The sequence below is a fragment of the Nomascus leucogenys genome, chromosome 15 (assembly GCF_006542625.1).
Source record: "Nomascus leucogenys isolate Asia chromosome 15, Asia_NLE_v1, whole genome shotgun sequence".
Lineage (NCBI taxonomy): Eukaryota > Metazoa > Chordata > Mammalia > Primates > Hylobatidae > Nomascus > Nomascus leucogenys.
In genome coordinates, this window is record NC_044395.1 from 107298478 (window position 1) to 107319173 (window position 20696).

Here is a 20696-nt window from a genome sequence, read left to right on the forward strand (position 1 = left end):
ATCCTGTTCAGACTCAGTTTTTGGCCAAAAGACAGGGAGAGAAAGAGCTAAGGGGGCATCTAGAGAAACAGGGGGCCCAAGGGCCAGGAAACAAGGGAGGAGGCTGAAAGTCTAAACCCAAGCCTGGCTTTACCAGGAGGCAAGGACTAGTGCCAGACACCAAAATGCCGAAAGTGAAAGGGTGGCTTCTATCCAGGTCCTCTGTGCAGGAACTGCAGGGCCATGAGCCTCTGAAAGCTCAGAGCAGAGCGGTGCTTGGGGAGAGAGGGCTCTGAGGGGCCTGAAGGCCCAGGCAGCAGCTGCAGCACCACGCACAGCCCCAGAAAGCCTCATCCTGACAGTGGTGTGGGGCCCACGGCTGTCTCAGGGTTTCCAGGCGGCAGCACCTGGGGAAGGGGCCTCCTGCACATGCCCCCACTCCTCCAGCCAGAGCCCAGGGAAGGCAGACAAGCAGCGGCAGGGACCCTAAACCATCTTTTATTGCGCACTTCAGCCGTGAGACCGGGGCTGGCCTGTGCGCCCTAGGCGTAGTATTGTAGGTTGGCTTTCTTCTTGGCCTGCACCTCCAGGATGCCTTCCATGTAGTCCTCGTGGGTGAGCTCCGTGGCACCCCTGCGCAGTGCGATCATGCCCTACAGCGGGACAAACAGTCTAGGTCTGAACGCCTGAATGCCTTCCCTGGGTCCCTGAGGCCCAGGCCTCTTCCCTCAGCCATCTCCACCAGCCAAACGCCCCCATCCTGTCCAGGGAGAGGGCAAGAAGGCACAGAGTGACGCATCCACCCCAGCTGACCACTCACCGCCTCCACACACACAGCCTTGCACTGGGCCCCATTGAAGTCATCTGTGCAGCGGGCCAGCTCCTCGTAGTTCACGTCAGGACTGGGGAGAGGACAGATACAGGCTCAGTGGCTTATGCGGAATGGGCAGAGGGGCCAAATGTCCTCCCCTGGCCCCATCAAGCAACAAAGTCAAGTCGCCCTGTGATCAGAGGCAAGTCCCTTACGCAATGTGCCTTGTTTTCTTCTCAGTACAAGATGTGGGGGATGAAGGGAGGAAGTTAATGCAGGTTATAACAGGTTATTTCTAGGGTCTCTTGAGCTCTGGCCTTCTAGAAATCTGCAATTGCGACTCCAGGGACTGACTGTCTGCATCCTGTGCCCGGCACTGCGCTTGACACTGTCACATCTAATCCCTACCACGACCCTGTGAAATCAGTGCTATTATCCCCGAGTCCCAAATAAGAAAAGTGAGGCTGAGGCCGGGCGCGGTGGCTCACGCCTGTAATCCCAGGACTTTGGGAGGCCGAGGCGGGTGGATCACAAGGTCAGGAGATCGAGACCATCCTGGCCAACACGGAGAAACCCTGTCTCTACTAAAAATACAAAAAATTAGCCGGGCGTGGTGGCAGGCGCCTGTAGTCCCAGCTACTTGGGAGGCTGAGGCAGGAGAATGGCGTGAACCCAGGAGGCGGAGCTTGCAGTGAGCCGAGATCGCACCATTGCACTCCAGCCTGGGTGACAGAGCAAGACACTGTCTCCAAAAATAAAGAAAGGAAAGAAAGGAAAGAAAGGAAAGAAAGGAAAGAAAGGAAGGAAGGAAGGAAGGAAAGAAGGAAGGAAGGAAGGAAAAGAAAAGAAAAGAAAAGAAAAGAAAAGGAGAGAAAGAGAGAAAGAGAGGAAAGAAAGAAAGAAAGAAAGAAAGAAAGAAAGAAAGAAAGAAAGAAAGAAAGAAAGAAAGAAAGAAAGAAAGAAAAGTGAGGCTGAGAGAGGGCATGCCACCTGCTGAGAATCATACATATCTGAACTCAAGTCCATCTGGTCCCGGCCATTCCTGGCATGTGTTAATGGGCTGAGGTGTGAGGCCAGGAAACTGAGTGCCTCCAGCCTCTGTGCCTTCAGATGAGGGGTGGAGTCTAAGGAGCAGAGCACCCAGAATTACGACCTGGGCCCTGGCAAGACGCTACATCACGCAACTGGGGAGAGACGGAGGCTGGTGTGTGGAACGGTGCTGTGTGTGCCTGGGGCCTGGAAGGTGGTGGCCGTGGAGGCTGGGGAAGCTCAGTACAGAGAAGTGTGGCAGAGACATCCTCCTGTGCCTGTTCAGGTCTCTGTGCCCTGCCCGTGCTCCTGCTCACCTGACGTTCATCTTTCGGGAGTGGATCTGCATGATTCTGGCCCGGGCCTCCTCATTGGGCATCGGGAACTCTATCTTGCGGTCCAGGCGGCCCGAGCGGAGCAGGGCGGGGTCCAGGATGTCCACCCTGTTTGTGGCTGCAATTACCTGAGGAAGAGAAGCCACAACTTGAAAGGAGCAAGGTGTTCACAGATGGGCAGACACAGTCAAAAAAGGCAGAGAGGCAGCCCCCAGAGTGCAGGTGAGACACATGGGATGTTAAAGACAGATCCCAATTCTCATTCCAGCTCCACCACTCGCTAGCTGGGGGCCTGACAGCTCCTGACCTCTGAGCCTCATCTTCTTCACCTGGGAGTGCTAATACTCACCTTAACTTGAGTGTTGGGCTGGAAGCCATCCAGCTGGTTCAGAAGCTCCAGCATTGTCCTCTGCACCTCCCGGTCCCCAGCCTTCTCACTGTCAAAGCTAGGGCACAGGAAGCCCAAGATGCTGGTGAGGGCACAGCTTAGGCAGAGCCCTCCCCTCCTCTACCCAGTGGAAGCCTAACCCTAACCCGACCAGGGCAGGGAAATGGCTCACTCAACTTGGGGCCCCCAACCCGGGGATTGGCACATAAAAGGTGTCATTAATTGTTGACCACATTCAGAGACTGAAGAGACTCCTAGAATCAGGTGCTGGGCTGAGGATAAAACAGTGAGCAAGGCTGGGCGTGGTGACTCACACCTGTAATCCCAGCACTTTGGGAGGCCAAGGTGGGCCTATCACCTGAGGTCAGGAGTTCGAGACCAGCCTGGCCAACATGGCGAAACCCCATCTCTACTAAAAATACAAAAATTAGCCAGGTGTGGTGGCAGACACCTGTAATCTCAGCTACTCGGGACACTGAGGCAGGAGAATCACTTGAACTTGGGAGGCGGAGGTTGCAGTGAGCCGAGATCGCACCACTGCACTCCAGCCTGGACGACAGAGTGAGACTCCATCTCAAAAAAAAAAAAAAAAAATGCAAAACCAGCCACTGCTTGGGCTGTTACTGTGATGAATGTACCCTTGCAAACTGAGCTAACGCTTAGAAACACAGGCATCTGGCCCAGCCTTGGACGGTGCTGTACGGGAGAGCCCAGGCAAGCATCCCTGAGGCTGAGATCTGAAGGTTGAAAGCACACCAGCTGGGCAACCAACCAGTGGAGAACAGGCCAAGAGCCACGGCGGGCCTGAAACGCAGGAAACACCGTGGCAGGAGTCCAGAGCAGGGGAGGCTGGGGACAGCCACGAGATGAGGGTGAAGGCGCAAACGGGCAGCACATGTTGAGCCTTGCAAGTCCAGCATTTATCCCAGGGAACAACAGGGAGGGCCAGGAAGGTTTTTTTTGAAATGGAGGCTCACTCTGTCATCCAGGCTGGAGCACAGTGGCACAATCTCGGCTCACTGCAACCCCCGCCTCCCAAGTTCAAGTGATTCTCTTGCCTCAGCCTCCCAAGTAGCTGGGATTACAGGCGCACGCCACCACACCCAGCTAATTTTTCTATTTTTAGTAGAGATGGGTTTCACCATGCTGGCCAGGCTGGTCTCGAATTCCTGACCTCAAGTGATCCGCCCACCTCAACCTCCCAAAGTGTAGGGAATACAGGAGTGAGCCACTGCGCCCAGCCAGGAAGGGTTTTTAACAGGATTGATTTATGTCAGGGGCCACTGTGGGTTCATGTGAGCGAGGTGGCCAGACTCCTGCTTTGGCTTTTTTTTCTTTTTTTTTTTTTTTGAGACAGTCTCACTCTGTCACCAAGCTGGAGTGCAGCGGTGCAATCTTGGCTCACTTCAATCTCTGCCTCCCAGGTTCAAGTGATTCTCGTGCCTCAGCCTCCCGGGCAGCTGGGACTACAGGCACACGCCACCACGCCCGGCTAGTTTTGTGTGTGTGTGTGTGTGTGTGTGTGTGTGTGTGTGTGTGTATGTGTGTGTGTGTTTTGAGATGGAGTCTCGCTCTGTACCCCAGGCTGGAGTGCACTGGTGCAATCTCGGCTCACTGCAAGCTCCGCCTCCTGGGTCATGCCATTCTCCTGCCTCAGCCTCCCGGGTCATGCCATTCTCCTGCCTCAGCCTCCCAAGTAGCTGGGACTACAGGCGCCTGCCACCACACCCAGCTAATTTGTTGTATTTTTAGTAGAGACAGGGTTTCACCGTGTTAGCCAGGATGGTGTCGATCTCCTGACCTCGTGATCCACCTGCCTCGGCCTCCCAAAGTGCTGGGATTACAGGCGTGAGCCACCGTGCCCGGCCCAGATTCCTGTTTTGAAAGGAACATGCTGGCAGCTGTGGGAATGAATGGCTGGGGAAACAGGGAGGCTATTGATCAGGAGTTAGGAATTTGAATCTCAAGAGTTGAGGAGTCACCATCCAGGGGCAGGAGGGGACACAGGGTGGGAAAGAACCACAATTTAGCACAACTAAGAGTCAACCCACTTCCCCCCACCACCACAGAGATCGCTGGGGACCCTTGGCCCTCCCTTACCGCTTGGTGCCGATGGCATCCAACTCATCAATGAAGATGATAGAGGGCGCTTTCTCCTTGGCCAGGGCAAAGGCATCCCGGACTAGCTTGGCACCATCTCCAATGAACATCTGCACCAGCTGGGGGCCAGCCAGCTTTAGGAAGGTGGCCTGGCAGGAAAAGGTGGTAAAGTCAGGTCAAAGGCAGACCCTTTGAGCCCATCTGGTAGAGTTTCTGCTCCTGCCCACTTCCCCCGCATCCCTCCCAAAGTACTCACCTTAGTCTGTGCAGCACAGGCCCGGGCCAGGAGGGTCTTCCCTGTCCCTGGGGGCCCATACATCAGCACCCCTTTTGGAGGCTGGATCCCCAAGTTCTCAAACTTCTCCTTGTGGTTCATTGGCAAGACAATGGCCTCCACCAGCTGCCAGGAGGAAGTCCTGGGTGAGGAGATGAAGCCCTGAGGGCTTCTACAGCCCAACCCTTCATAACTCCAACCCCAATCTGCATCCCTCCTACTCTAACTCGGGGACACGCCCACTCCTTTCCCCATATCAAGAGGACACAAGGCCGGGCGCAGTGGCTCACGCCTGTAATCCCAGCACTTTGGGAGGTTGAGGCAGGCAGATCACGAGGTCAGGAGATCGAGACCATCCTGGCTAACACGGTGAAACCCCGTCTCTACCAAAAATACAAAAACATTAGCCGGGCTTGGTGGCGGGTGCCTGTAGTCCCAGCTACTCAGGAGGCTGAGGCAGGAGAATGGCGTGAACCCGGGAGGCGGAGCTTGCAGTGAGCCGAGATCACGCCACTGCACTCCAGCCTGGGCGGCAGAGCAAGACTCCATCTCAAAAAAAAAAAAAAAAGAGGACACAGAACACTCATCCCCACCAAGGTTGGCTGTGGACTCTCCAGGAACAGGAGTGTATGGCAGAAAAGACACTGGGCCAGGGGATGGGAGCAGTGGCTCATGCCTGTAATCCCAGCACTTTGGGAGGCCAAGGCAGGCAGATCACCTGAGGTTGGGAGTTCGAGACCAGCCTGGCCAACATGGAGAAACCCCATCTCTACTAAAAATACTCCGCTAAAATTAGCCAGGCTTGGTGGCGCGTGCCTGTACTCCAGAGGCTGAGGCAGAATCGCTTGAACCCGGGAGGCGGAGGTTGCAGTGAGCCGAGATCGCGCCATTGCACTCCAGCATGGGCAGTAAAAGCAAAATTCCATATCAAAAAAAAAAAAAAAGACACTGGGCCAAGAACCAGGAGCCTGAGCTCCAGTCCTGGCTCTGGTCTCTCTGTGATCCTGGGCAAGGCATTTAAACTCTCTGGGCTTCAGTCTCCTCACCTGTCACATGGCACCCCTCCCTTCCTCCCTAGGTTGCTATGAGGATGAAAGACACATTAGAGAGGTGAGCTGCATCAATGGCGTGGAGAAACTAAAAGGCTGACGAGGCTGCTGGCAGCTGCCGTGCCTCCCTCACCTCCTGGATCTGTTTGTCCAAACCCCCAATGTCACTGTATTGCTCCGTGGGCCTCTCGTCCACCTCCATGGCCTTCACCCGCGAGTCATACTCTGTGGGCAGCGTCTCCAGGATCAGATAGGAGTCTTTGTTCACACCCTAAGGACACAGCACAGGGCCTTCAGATTTAGCCCAGCTCAAGGGCTACCCAACTGACTGGGTGACAGGTGTCTGCAGAGGGAAAGACACAGGATGGGCAATACAAGAATCAAGCAGCAAGCAGACAGAATCTCAGACTCTCTGAGCTGTTCTGCCAAGATTCAGAGCCAGCAGTGACCTGGGGCGGGTGCAGGGGCTCAGCTAGTCACCAGAAAAGCGCTGCCTGGGCTCAGGCCCCACTCACCACCAGGTCTCCCGGCTTTAGCTTTTCAGCATCCACCAACCCAATCACAGGAAGGAAATACGTCTGTGGACAAGTTACAGGGGCAGTCTCAGGGAAGGCTCCCTAGTCCTGTCCCACATCCGCTCCTCACCCTCCTCCAGTCTCTTCTTGCTGAGCCACGCTCACCTGTCGTGTAGAGGTTTTGATCACAGCACACTTGCCCTTCCTCTGGGAGTCCAGGTCAATATTGGCACCATCCTCCTCTTGGTCATTAGGGTCAACATCCAGGAGCTGGGAAGGAAAAAATACTCAGCCCCTTGAACTCCCCAAGGCCCAGTGCTTCCTAAGACAGCTCCTAATACCTGCAGGGCTGGCCATCCCTACCTCCTTCCTCCAATAGCCCTGAGCCCACCAAAGGTGGGTGCCCCTGCTAATCCCAGGGATTGATCTCTGGGTAGGTGCTGCTCCTCTGCACAGGGCTCATCTACCCCGGAGGAGACATAACCAACAGAAAAGGAGACACGTGAGACTTCCCAGGCCTTTGCAGGCCCCTGTCTTCCCCATGAAAGTGCCCCAGGAGGTGTAGCTCTGACATGCAGCTTGGCCTCAAAACCTCCACCCACTCTTTCCCTAGCGGCCCCACCCCAGGCTGTCCCCAATCCCCACTGACTCCCTCTCTTCCCCTCCACATACACACACACCTCGATGACGTTGGAGACAAGGTACGGCAGGGTCTTGTTCACTTTGATTTTCTCACTGTTCTCTTTTATCTTGTCCTTCATGGCTTGGAGCTCATGGGTGACTCTCAACACTTCACTCTTCATGATCTGAAATGAGGAGGGGAGGAGGAGCAAATATAAGCCCTGGCACAGCTTATGCTAGGGCCCTGTAACAAGTGAGGTCCAGGGTGCCCAGAGGACCCTCCCGCATCCATTCATCCAGCTCTGGGGCTCTCTGAAGGCAGTCTGACTGTGTCCACATCCCGCAGAAGCCAAAACAGGAGGCCAGTTTGGAAACCTCCTGGTGAAATAGTGGTAGTATTGGAATAAAAGCAGGCCTCCGAGACAGGCAAATATAGGTTTTTAGGTTCTGCCTCTTAGTAAGAACTGGGTGCTTTATCGCAGCACAAACCTCTCTAAGCCTGTTTCTTCATCTGTAAAATAGGCATTTTACTAAAAGAAGGATTCTTGAGAGGATTATTCCCAGTTCTCACTGGGAAAGGCAATCTGATAACTTCTCATCTCAGCCCAGGTCTCCCACCACCCCCTGCCTGTCTTCTTGTCCCTTTTAAGGCTTAGTTTTCTTTCCTCTCTTCCTGGTCCGAGGGGGAAGCCCGAGCCCCATGTCTCCCCCAGGGTGCCCGAGAAGGACGTAGGAGAGGTGACTCGGATCGCCGGGGCCTGTCCTGTGGGGGCTCCATCGCCCGCACGGGAGCTGTGCGCCCACCTTGATCTCACTGTCCAGCAGCCGTGTGCGCTGGATGATCTCCTCCGTGGACATCTTGAGCACCTCCTCCCCAATTCCATCTTGCTGTAAAAAATTATTTGTTTATTTATATATTTACTTTTACTCAGAACAAGCATCCCGCGTTCTCCGCACCCACTCACAGCCTCAGTTTCCACGCCCATAAAACCAGAATGGAGTCAGGACCCCTGCCCACATCCCAAACGACCCCGTCCCCGGGACCGGGCCAGACCTTGACCCCCAGCCACCTCCTTCCCTCTTGTCAATGGCGTCTCCCTGCGGGCCCCGGTTCCCGGACCGCCAGCTCGCCCGGTGCCCACCTCGGCCTCATCCCACACGGTCGCCATCTTCTCCTGCCGAGTCACTGGACTCTCAAGATTCGGCAGCAGATTCATTTCCTGGAGGAGCGGGCCGAAGATGGGACCGGGCGGAGCCGCAACGGGAAATTAATACCGTCTTTCTGAAAGCCTTCTCTTGACCAGTGGAGGACCTCTCCCCACAAATCCTGACTCTTGACCGGACCAGCTCCGGCCGCACTGCGGAGCAGCGAATCTGCCTCTCCGATTCCAAAGACCAACTCCTGGCCACAGGCCCCGCCCCCGCGGCCCATGAAACGTTCCCGCCCGCGTCCTATTTTTTGCCGGGCGCGAGAGGTGGGGCCGCTATTGGCCTACACGCGCATCGGGGGCGGGGCCTAAGTGTAAAACCGGAAAGGGAGGGAGAAGGGTGGGATCCGCGAGGGCCTTTGGGAAATGTAGTCTTTAATCTGGCCCGTGACGATACTTTCGGAGGGGCGCATTCAAACTCAGACCGTGACCCCGCTAGGAATAAGAGGATTTACACAATGACACTGTCTCCCAATTAATAAACGACATAGCCCAGCCGTGTGCAAAGGGCCAAAAAGGCATGCCACCTCAGTCCGCATTTTTACAATTATTTAAGTACAAGCTGGCCACCCGGAGTTACGGGAGGGAATCATTAACCAGCTTTAAAGAGAAATCGCTGCTGCTCCTAACGTCAGAGCAGGCTTCACGGAATTGTCCACGTGGGAAGAACTCAATTGACCATCAGCCTCTACGATTAAAAACATTATGACTCGGGCCGGGCGCGGTGGCTCACGCCTGTAATCCCAGCACTTTGGGAGGCCGAGGCGGGCAGATCACGAGGTCAGGAGATCGAGACCATCCTGGCTAACACGGTGAAACCCCGTCTCTACTAAAAATACAAAAAATTAGCCGGGCGTGGTGGCGGGCGTCCGTAGTCCCAGGTACTCCGGGCTGAGCCAGGAGAATGGCGTGAACCCGGGAGGCGGAGCTTGCAGTGAGCCGAGATCGCGCCACTGCACTCCAGCCTGGGCGACAGAGCGAGAGTCCGTCTCAAAAAAAATTATGGCTCGTATCTGCAATTGTTTGTTTTCTCTGCCCATGTTTAGTAATCTCAGTGAGCAGAGCGGGTCTCCGGATCATGGGAGACTCATTCGTTGTACCCCTGTCGGCTATTTTAAATGATCTCTCCTTATCCTTTGAGGCGAGCCCTGGAGCCCCTTTAAAGGGAACTTCATGTAAGCAACATAGCTTATATTTCAAGTCAGACCATCACAAACACCCTGTTAACCTGATGAAAATCTGTGCAATCGTTGCCTTTTTTTTGTTTGCTTGTTTCTTTTTTGTTTTTTGAGACGGAGTCTCGCCCTGTCGCCCAGGCTAGAATGTAGTGGCGCGATCTCTCCTTACCGCAACCTCCGCCTCCCGGGTTCAATGGATTCTCCTGCCTCAGCCTCTCAAGTAGCTGGGATTACAGGCGCCCACCACGACGCCCGGCTAATTTTTGTATTTTTAGTAGAGACAGGGTTTCACCATGTTGACCAGGCTGGTCTCAAACTCCTAGGCGTAAGTGATCTTCCTGCTTCAGCCTCCCAAAGTGTTGGTATTACAGGCATGAGCCACTACACCTAGCCTTTGCAGTGGTTTTTTTTGGAACACGGTTGAAAGCAGAATTTTTTTCTTTAAATAACAACATGTACAGCTGCTCACTCAGGCTGACAAAGCGTCTCCTCAAGTAACAGTGCTTTATTCCATTCTCTCAACAAGCCTGCCTTGTGGACAGATTGAATTACCATTCTCAGCTTTAAATAAGCATAGGGAGGCTCAGAGAGGTTAGGTGCCTTGCTGGAGGTCATTCAGTGAGTCACTGGCAGCACTAGGACTGCTGACCCCAAATTCTCACTTTGAGTTGCCCGACAGGAGCCAAGAAGCCCGGAGGGGAAAGAGACTGTCCCATCTGTGCTGGTCCCACTATGCCTGGATCAGTTGGGTCCCATTCTGGGGCCTACTTTTGGAGATCCTGACAAATACGAATACGTTTAGAAAGCCTCCAGCCTGGGCCTAGGAGGGATGTAGACATTCTCCCCTTAACCAACTTTTAGGTAGGCTCTTCCGAGCCATCTTTTTTTGACTAGGCCTTGTGGGCTGTTCCTTCATCCCTGTCGTCAACCTGTCTAACCCTGTTTTCACAAAAATCCTGCTAGTCAGTTTAACGGAATCCCCCCACCCCTCCCTGATACCTCATCCCTCTTGATATGTGATCCAGGTCCTTATTTATCCTTCACCTTTGAAGTATAAGTCCTTGGCCTGCTTTTTTTTTTTTTTTTTTTTTTTTTTTTTTTGAGACAGAGTCTTGCTCTGTCGCCCAGGCTGGAGTGCAGTGGTGCGATCTTGGCTCACTGCAGCCTCCACCTCCTGTGTTGAAGCGATTCTCCTGCCTCAACCTCCTGAGTAGCTGGGATTACAGACACCCACCGCCACACCCAGCTAATTTTTGTAGTTTAGTAGAGACGGGGTTCACCATGTTGGCCAGGATGGTCTCAATCGCCTCATGATCCTCTCGCCTCCACCTCCCAAAGTGCTGGGATTACAGGCGTGAGCCACTGTGCCCGGCTGTCCTTGGCCTGCTTTAACAAGAATCCTGTTAGGCCATTTTAGCAAGAATCCCCCTACTGGCCGGGCGCGGTGGCTCACGCCTGTAATCCCAGCACTTTGGGAGGCCGAGGTGGGTGGATCACAAGGTCAGGAGATTGAGACGATCCTGGCTAACACGGTGAAACCCCATCTCTACTAAAAAGTACAAAAAATTAGCCGAGCGTGGTGGCGGGCGCCTGTAGTCCCAGCTAATTGGGAGGCTGAGGCAGGAGAATAGCGTGAACTCGGGAGGCGGAGCTTGCAGTGAGCCGAGATCGTGCCACTGCACTCCAGCCTGGGCGACAGAGCGAGACTCCATCTCAAAAAAAAAAAAAAAAAAAAAAGAATCCCCCTACTGTTAATACTTCCTCTTAGTAATTTTCAATCCACTGACCCCTTCACTTTGCTTTGGTTATAAATTCCCAGCTGTGTTTCCTGTATTCAGAATTGAGCTCAGTTCTATACTGCAATCTTTTTCCTAATCCCCAAAGCCAGTGCCGGACCACAGCCTGGTGGAATGTTAAAGAGAAGGATTGACCCACCTGGGTTTTAGGACCATTCTAGGCTGAACGTCTCATTCTTTTTTTTTTTTTTTTTTTTTTTTTTTTTTGAGACAGAGTCTTGCTCTGTCACCCAGACTGGAGTGCAGTGGCACAATCGCAGCTCACTGCAACCTCCACCTCCTGGGTTCAAGTGATTCCTCTGTCTCAGCCTCCCAAATAGCTGGGACTAAAGGCACCCACAACCATACCTGGCTAATTTTTGTATTTTTAGTAGAGACGGTGTTTCACCATGTTGGTCAGGCTGGTCTCAAACTCCTGACTTCAGGTGATCAGCCTGTCTTGGCCTCCCAAAGCGCTGGGATTAGAGGCGTGAGCCACCACGCCTGGCCCTGAACATCCCCTTCTTTAATCCTGGCTAGAATGACAGGGATTGATTATCTTGTGAGCCCAGGAGTAGGAATGTCTTGGGGAGATGGGAGAAAAAGGAGAATAGTTTATGAAGGTTCACTCTGCTCAAAAAGGTCAAGGAAGTACCAGGAGGTCAGTCCCAGCAAGGAGCTGGTAAGCTGGAGCAGAGCAGGTCCTCAGGGAGAAAGAGGTTGGCTGAATTAGGGGCCTCTGGTCCATCTGGGCCTCTAGAGAGAAGAGGTCTAGGCCAGGCCTAGAACAGATGTTTCTGTCTTGGCATCAAGCTGGGGTGAGAGCCACCAGGCCAAAACCCTGAAGTCATTCTTTGTTTTTGTTTGTTTGTTTTGAGACAGTCTCAATCTGTCACCCAGGCTGGAGTGCAGTGGTGTGATCACAGCTCGCTGCAGCCTCCACTTCCCAGGCTCAGGTGATTCTCCCACCTCAGCCTCCTGAGTAGCTGGGACTACAGATGCACACCACCACACCCAGCTAATTTTTGTGGGTTTTTTTTTTTTTTTTTCTGAGACAGAGTTTCGCTCTTGTTGCCCAGGCTGGAGTACAGTGGCGCAATCTGGGCTCACTGCAACTTCCACTTCCTGGGCTCAAGCAATTCTCCTGCCTCAGCCTCCCGAGTAGCTGGGATTACAGGCATGCACCACCATGCCTGGCTGATTTTGTATTTTTAGTAGAGACGGGGTTTCTCCATGTTGGTCAGGCTGGTCTTGAACTCCTAACCTCAGGTGATGCACCCGTCTTGGCCTCCCAAAGTGCTGGGATTACAGGTGTGAGCCACTGCGCCTGGCCATTTTTGTGTTTTTTGTAGAGATAGGGTTTCACCATGTTGCCCAGGCTGGTCTCAAAATCCTGGGCTCAAGTGATCCAATAACCTTCACCTCCCAAAGTCCTGGTATTACAGGCATCAGCCACTGCACCTGGAGTCATTCTTGACTTCTCTCTTCCCTCACTGATGCAGGACAAACAAGCCCCAAAATTGGAGCTTAGCCAAGGGGGGTTCTTGGCTTCACCAACGAAGGAATTCAAGGGAGAGCTGGTGGGGTTAGGCAGCAACTTTCGTTGAAGAGGTAGGGTACAGCAGCAGCAGAGGGTGGTACCTAGAGTAGCAGCTCAGAGGCAGTGTTGGACTCATATTTACACTTAGTTTTAACTGTATGCAAATTAAGGGACATATAATGCAGACATTTCTAGAAAAAGGGTGGTAACTTCAGGTCATTGAATTGTTGCCATGGAAAGGGGTGGTAACTTTCAGGTGTTGCCATGGCAATGGCAAACTGACATGGCACACTGGTGGGTGTATCTTCTGGAGAGGTGCCTCTGCCCCATCCCTGTTTTAGCTAGTCTTCAATTTGGTCCAATGTCTGAGCCCTGCCTCTGGAGTCAAGTCCCACCTCCTACCTCAACAGCAAATCCAATCCACCTGGAAATCCCATTGAGTCTACCTTAAACAAATATCCAGAATTCAGAAATAGTAAGATCTGAATCAAAGCAATCAAGTGGAGGGTGTGGAGCCTGATAGGGCTTTTGGGGGTAAACAAGACTGTCCATGTGCTGAAATGCATAGTTAAGGCTGAGATGGAAATTCATTGGTTTCTCCCCTTTTGTATCTACCTGAAAATTTCCAAAACGAAAGATATAACTCCTCCTAACCCCCTTGAATAGGACCACTTCTCACTCCCTCCATTGCCTATCACCCTGGTTCAAGCCACCATCATCTCAGACCTAGATGATTATTATTATTATTATTATTATTATTATTATTATTATTTGGCGTTGCTGTTGCATTTGAGAAGGAGTCTCACTCTGTTGCCCAGGCTGGAGTGCAGTGGTACTATCTTGGCTCACTGCAACCTCTGCCTCTGAGGTTCAAGCGATTCTCTTCCCTCAGCCTCCCAAGTAGTTGAGATTACAGGTGCACGCCACCACGCCTGGCTAATTTTTATATTTTTAGTAGAGATGGGGTTTCACCATGTTGGCCAGGCTGGTCTCGAACTCCTGACCTCAAGCGGTCTGCCCGCCTCAGCCTCCCAAAGTGCTGGGATTATAGGCATGAGCCACCGCTACCCCTAGATTATTATGGGGACCTTTCCACTGGTCTCCTGGATTCTACCCTAACCCTCCTGTGATGGTTAATTTTGACTGGGCCATGAGATGCCCAGGTGTTTGGTTCGACATTATTCTGGGTCTTTTTGTCAGGCTGTTTTTAGACAAGATTGACATTTAAATCAGGAGACTGAGGAAAGCAGGTTGCCCTCTAATGTGGGCGGGCCTCATCCTGTCAGTTGCAGGCGTTGAACAGAAAGGCTGACTCTAAGGGAGTTTCTTCCTGCCAGATTCCCTTCTGACAGGCACAAAGGTCTTTTCTGCCTTTGGAGTTGAACTGAAACATTATTCTTCACGGGGCTTGAGCCTGACAGCCTTCAGAGGAGAACTACCCCATCGGCTCTCCTGGTTCTCAGACCTTCTGAATCAGAGGCTGGAACAAAACCATCAAGTCTCCTCGGTCTCCAGAACTCACCCTGCAGATCTAGGGACTTGCCAGACTCCACAATCACATGAGCCAAGTCCTTATACTACATCTCTTTATATAGCAGGTTGGTGCAGAAGTAATTGCAGTTTTTGCCACTAAAAGTACAAGCGGCCAGGCGCGGTGGCTCACGCCTGTAATCCCAGCACTTTGGGAGGCCAAGGTGGGTGGATCGCCTGAGGTCAGGAGTTCGAGACCAGGCTGACCAACATGGAGTAATCCCGTCTCTACTAAAAAATACAAAAATAATTAGCCGGGCGTTGGTGGTGGGCGCCTGTAATCCCAGATACTCAGGACACTGAGGCAGGAGAATTGCTTGAACCTGGGAGGCTGAGGTTGCAATGAGCTGAGATCGCGCTATTGCACTCCAGCCTGGGCGACTAGACCAAGACTCTATCTCAAAACAAACAAACAAAAAAACACAAAAAACAAAAGTACAAGCAAAGAGATCCTATTGGTTCTGTTTCTCTGGACAATGCTTCCTAAAATCTATTATTTTGAAAAACCCTTTATTTTGAAAATGTTGAACATACAACAAAGTTTAAAGAATAGACAATGAACACCTGTGTACCTTTCGTCTAGATTTGCCAGTTGATAACATTTTGCCACATTTGACTTTGCTCTCTCTCCCTCTGTGTGTGTACACACACACATTTATTCCCAAACCATTTCAAAGTAAGCTACAGGCTGGGTGAGGTAGCTCATGGCTGTAATCCCAGCAGTCTGGGAGGCCAAGGCAGGAGAATCTCTTGAGCCCAGGGGTTTGAGACCAGCCTGGGCAACGTACGGAGAGCCCATCTCTAAAAATAATAAAAAAAAATTAGCCAGGTGCGGTGGCACATGCCTGTAGTCCCAGCTACCCAGGAGGTGGAAGCAGGAGGAACACTTGAGCCCAGGAGGTCAAGGCTGCAGTGAGGTATGATCCTGCCACCACACTCTGGCATGGATGACAGAAAACGTCATTTCTGTCCGGGCACGGTGGCTCATGCCTGTAATCTCAGCACTTTGGGAGGCCAAGGTGAACAGATCACTTGAGGTCAGGAAATTGAGACCAGCCTGGCCAACATGGTGAAACCTCGTCTCTACTAAAAATACAAAAATCAGTGGCGCATGCCTATAGTCCCAGTTACTTGGGAGGCTGAGGCAAGATAATCACTTGAACCTGGGAGGCAGAGGATGCAGTGAGCTGAGATCAGGCCACTGCACTCCAGCCTGGGCAACACAGCAAGACTCCATCTCAAAAAAAAAAATCAAAATAACTTCCAGACTTCATGACACTTCACCTGTAAATATTTCAGCCCGTGTCTCCTAAAAACAGACATTTTCATACATAGCTACGATACGTTGGTAGTATAATACATTGTTGGCTGGGGGTGGTGGCTCATACCTGTAGTCCCAGAATTTTGGGAGGCCAAAGCAGGCGGATCACTTGAGGTTGGTATCTGAGACCAGTCTGGCCAACATGGAGAAACCCTGTCTCTACTAAAAATACAAAAATTAGACGGGCATGGTGGTGCATGCCTGTAATCCCAGCTACTCAGGAGGCTGAGGCAGGAGAATCACTTGAGCCTGGGAGGTGGAGGTAGCAGTGAGCCAAGATCGCGCCACTGCACTCCAGCCTAGGTGACAGAGGGAGACTCTGTCTAAAAAAAAAAAAAAATATATATATATATATATATATATATAGACATACCCAGGGAATTTAATATTGATGCAATAATATCCAATATACAGTCTATATAAAAATGTCTTAAATTATTCCCTAAACATCCCTTAAAGCCTTTAAAAAAAAATCCAGTATCATTGGCCAGGCGCGGTGGCTCACGCCTGTAATCCCAGCACTTTGGGAGGCCGAGGCGGGTGGATCACCTGAGGTCAGGAGTTCATAGACCAGCCTGGCCAACATAGCGAAACCCTGTCTCTACTAAAAATACAAAAAGTTAGCTGGGCGCTGTGGTGGGCGCCTGTAATCCCAGCTACTTGGGAGGCTGAGGCAGGAGAATTGCTTGAACCTGGAAGGTGGAGGTTGCAGTGAGCTGGTATCGCGCCACTGCACTCCAGTTGTCACATCTCTTTAATCTCTTTTATCCTAGAACAGTCTCCCAGTCATTTTGGTCTTTCATGGCTTTGGCATTTTTGAAACATTCAGGCCAGCTGTCTTGTATCAAATCTGTTCTCCACACAGCAACCAGACGGATTCCTGTAAAACCTAGTCAGATCACGTCACTCTGCTCGAAATCCTCAGCAAGTGCCCGACTCGCCAGAGCAGGAGCCAAAGTCCTTCCCAAGGCCTGCGTGTGTTCACACCACACTCTCCTCCTTCCCTCCCGCTCACTACAGGCCTCCCTGCTGCTCCTGAGCACATCAGGCAAGCTCCTGTCTTAGGATTCTGTTCTCCAGGAAAACGCTCTTTCCAGGAAATCTGCTTAGTTCAGTCTCTCACCTCCTTTAAGGTTTCACTCACATGCCACCTTCTCAACGAGGCCCAGCTTTTTTTTTTTCCACAGGGTCTCACTCTGGCCCAGGCTGGAGTGCAGTGGTGCCATCTCAGCTCATTGCAGCCTCTGCCGCCTAGGCTCAAGTGATACTCCCATCTCAGCCTCCCGAGTAGTTGGGATTACAGATGTGCACCACCACACGTGGCTAATTTTTGTATTTTTAGTAGAGACGGGGTGTCGCCGTGTTGCCCAGGCTGGTCCCGAACTCTTGACCTCAAGTGATTTGCCTGCCTCTGCCACCCAAACTACTGGAGTTACAGGCGTGAGCCACCACACCCAGCCAATTAGTGCCTTTATAGGAAGAGGAAGACAGAGGGAGGGAAAGAGACTGGGGGGCGGGGGGGCAGATCACCTGAGGTCAGGTGTTCGATTTGGCCAACCTGGCCAAATCCTGTCTCTACTAAAAATACAAAAATTAGCCAAGTGTGGTGACACATGCCTGTAATCCCAGCATTTTGGGAGGCTGAGGCAAGCGGATCGCTTGAGTCCAGGACTTCATGACCAGCCTGACCAACCTGGTGAAACCCTATCTCTACTAAAATTACAAAAATTAGGCGGGCGTAGTGGCACATACCTGTAATCCTGGCTACTTGGGAGGCTGAGGCAGTGAGCCAAGATCACGCCACTGCACTCCAGCCTGGGCAACAGAGCGAGACTCTGTCTCAAAAATAAATAAATACATAAAATAAGAGAGAGAGAGAGAGAGAGAGAGAGCGAGAGAGAGAGAGAGAGAGCTCGATCTTGCTGTCACCACAGGAGCATAGGGGGAAAGTCTTGTAAGAACACAGAGAGAAGGGCAAGTCAGGAGGAGAGGCTTCGTGAATTTTCTGGCACCTCGATCTTGGATGTCCTGTCTCTAGAACTGTAAGTTTTAGTTGTTTAAGCTTCCCATCCTAAGGTGCCTTGTTATGGCAGCCTGAGCTGAGACAATCACTGTTACTCATTATCAGTGGCCGCTGGGAGCCCATCCAAGCTGGCTCCTGTGTCCTTTGAGTTTTCCTCATTATTCTTTCAACTTCCCTTGCTTTCTGGCACAAAATAGCTCTGGCTCATCTTGTACTCTCCATGACCCAGCCCTGGAATCAGGCCCTTAACCAAAGAGCCTTGGTTCCTTTTAGTGAAACGTGGTGTTTCAAAGCCAAGCCCTGGCTGCTGGGTGAGTTCATTGCTGTTGGCATATCGCTGCGCTCAGGCTGGTGGACACACACATTTATAACTATATTTATTTCTAGATCTACCTGTATATTTTGAAGTCCATGAGTTCACACTGATTCTTACAATTCTAATTCAACGCCACAGGGTCCACTCTGGTTCTCTCCCATGCCATATTTGTAATTCTCTCCACCAATAGTGAGAAAGCGGCCGGGCACGGTGGCTCACACTTGTAATCTCAGCATTTTGGGAGGCTGAGGCAGGCGGATCATGGGGTCAGGAGATCAAGACCATCCTGGCTAACACAGTGAAACCCTGTCTCTACTAAAAATGCAAAAAATTAGCCGGCATGGTGGCACATGCCTGTAGTCCCAGCTACTCAGGAGGCTGAGGCAGTAGAATTGCTTCAACCCAGGAGGCAGAGGTTGCAGTGAGCCAAGATGGAGGTATTGCACTCCAGCCTGGGTGACAAAGCAAGACTCCATCTAAAAAAAAAAAGTGAGAAGGCTGCCTTCCACTGTCCTTAATCTACCTACTTTTTTTTTTTTTTTTGAGATGGAGTCTCACTCTTGTTGCCCAGGCTGGAGTGCAGTGGTGTGATCTCAGCAGCTCACTGCAACCTCCACCTCCTGGGCTCAAGGGATTCTCCTGCCTCAGCCTCCCAAGTAGCTGGGATTACAAGTGTGCGCCACCATGCCCAGCTAATTTTTTTTTTTTTTTTTTTTTTTTTGAGGCAGAGTCTTGCTCTGTCACCCAGGCTGGAGTGCAGTGGCAGGATCTCGGCTCACTGCAAGCTCCGCTTCCTGGGTTCACGCCATTCTCCTGCCTCAGGCTCCCGAGTAGCTGGGACTACAGGCGCCCGCCACCACATCAAGCTAATTTTTTTTGGTATTTTTAGTAGAGATGGGGTTTCACCATGTTGGCCAGGCTGCTCTCAAACTCCTGACCTCAAGTGATCCGCTTGCCTCGGCCTCCCAGAGTGCTGGGATTATAGACTGTGAGCCACCGCACCTGACCTACTTACTTGTTTGATCAACCCCTTCTGTGTACCCAGTGTTCCACTGCCACTCCCTTCCACACACAGAACCCTCTTCACTCAATCCTTGACCTAATGCCCCCTGCCAGGATGCCCCAAATCACGTGCATGGCCTATTCGCTCTACTCAAGCTCTGATGCCTCACACAAGCCTTCACCAATTTGGATGCCTCCTTACCCTGGTGAGGTCCCAATGGCCCACGCCAGGCTGCCCCTCCTTGGGCTTGGTCTCTGACACTTCAAAACAACCCAACCCCACGTGTGGATTCCGTCCTCTCTCCACACAGGTTCTGACCTCTCACCCCAGGCCTTCCCATGTGGACACTCTTCAGCCTGCTTAGATTCCAGTGCCTCACACCAGGTCACCCCTCCATACAGATACTTGTCTTGCTCTGTCCCACTTAATGGTTTTAGGACTGGTTTAGGGAAGGGGATGAACATGAGGAAGAGGGACCAGGCTCTACTCTTTTTTTCTTTTTTGAGATGGCGTCTCGCTCTGTTGCCCAGACTGGAGTGCAATGGCACAAGCTCAGCTCACCACAACTGCCACCTCCCGGGATCAAGTGATTCTCGTGCTTCAGCCTCCCGAGGAGCTGGGATTACAGGCGCCCACCACCGCGACCAGCTAATGTTTGTATTTTTAGTAGAGATGGGGTTTCACCATGTTGGTCAGGCTGGTCTCAAATTCCTGACCTCAGGTGATCCAACCTCCCCTCTGCCTCCCAGAGTGCTGGGATTACAGGTGTGAGCCACTGAGCCAGGCCTCTACTCTTATTTTTTTTTGAGACAGAGTATTGCTCTGTCCCCCAGGCTGAAGTGCAGTAGTATGATCTTGGCTCACTGCAACCTCTGCCTCCCAGGTTCAAGAGATTCATCCTCCCGAGTAGCTGGGACTACAGGTGTGTGCCACCATGCTGACTAATTTTTCTATTTTTTTTTTCTAGAGACAGGGTTTTGCCATGTTGTACAGGCTGGTCTTGAACTCCTGGGTTCAAGTGACTCTCCCACCTCGGCCTCCCAAAGTGCTGGAATTACAAGCAGGAGCCACTGCACACGACCAGGCTCTACTCTTTATTGTTACAAAGAACTTATCACTTTATATGAGCCTGCTAGGACTGTCACATTAGGCAGGTGAGGCCTTTGGGAGGCAATTAGGTCATGAGGGTGGAGCCCTTATAAATGGGATTAGTGCCCTTATTAAGGGACTGTGCCCGGCATGGTGGTTCTCACCTGTAATCCCAGCACTTTGGGAGGCCAAAACAGGTGGATCTTTTGAGGTCAGGAGTTAAGAGACCAGCCTGGCCAACTTGGTGAAACCCCGTCTCTACTAAAAATACAAAAATTAGCCAGGCATGTTGATGCGTGTCTGTAATCCCAGCTACTCGGGAGGCTGACGCAGGAGAACTGCTTGAACCCGGGAGGCGGAGGTTGCAGTGAGCTGAGATCTCACCACTGCACTCCAGCCTGGGTGACAGAGTGAGACCCTGTCTCAAAAGAGAAAAAAAAAAAAAAAAAGGAATGCAGAGAACTTCCTTGTCCCTTCCACCATGCTAGAACACAGCAAGAAGACTCCATCTGTGAACAAGAATGTGTGCCCTCACCAGACATCCAATCTGCAGGTGCCTTGATCTTGGACTTCCCAGCCTCCAGAACTGTGAGATATCAATTCCTGTTGTTT

At 51.9% G+C, this 20696-nt stretch overlaps 1 protein-coding gene across 3 annotated transcripts; it reads right to left on the reverse strand.

Annotated features, from left to right (window-relative positions):
• Positions 1-455: 455 nt before the first annotated feature.
• On the reverse strand, positions 456-8513 carry PSMC3 (proteasome 26S subunit, ATPase 3). 3 transcript variants are annotated; one of them, XM_003278973.3, is made up of 12 exons: positions 8244-8513; positions 7906-7989; positions 7161-7286; positions 6646-6750; positions 6481-6543; positions 6099-6236; positions 4899-5042; positions 4643-4791; positions 2504-2600; positions 2137-2282; positions 800-881; positions 456-632 (listed from the first exon to the last, which is right to left on the reverse strand). In XM_003278973.3, exons 1-12 carry the CDS (start codon positions 8316-8318, stop codon positions 522-524), a joined length of 1320 nt encoding a protein of 439 aa, XP_003279021.2. In that variant the 5' UTR covers positions 8319-8513; the 3' UTR covers positions 456-521. The 3 variants fall into 3 exon arrangements, with proteins under 3 accessions (XP_003279021.2, XP_030685220.1, XP_030685221.1); XM_030829360.1 differs by lacking the exon at positions 8244-8513 and adding an exon at positions 8156-8241 and having other exon boundaries at positions 461-632; XM_030829361.1 differs by lacking the exon at positions 8244-8513 and adding an exon at positions 8156-8172 and having other exon boundaries at positions 461-632; positions 7906-7985.
• Positions 8514-20696: the final 12183 nt, after the last annotated feature.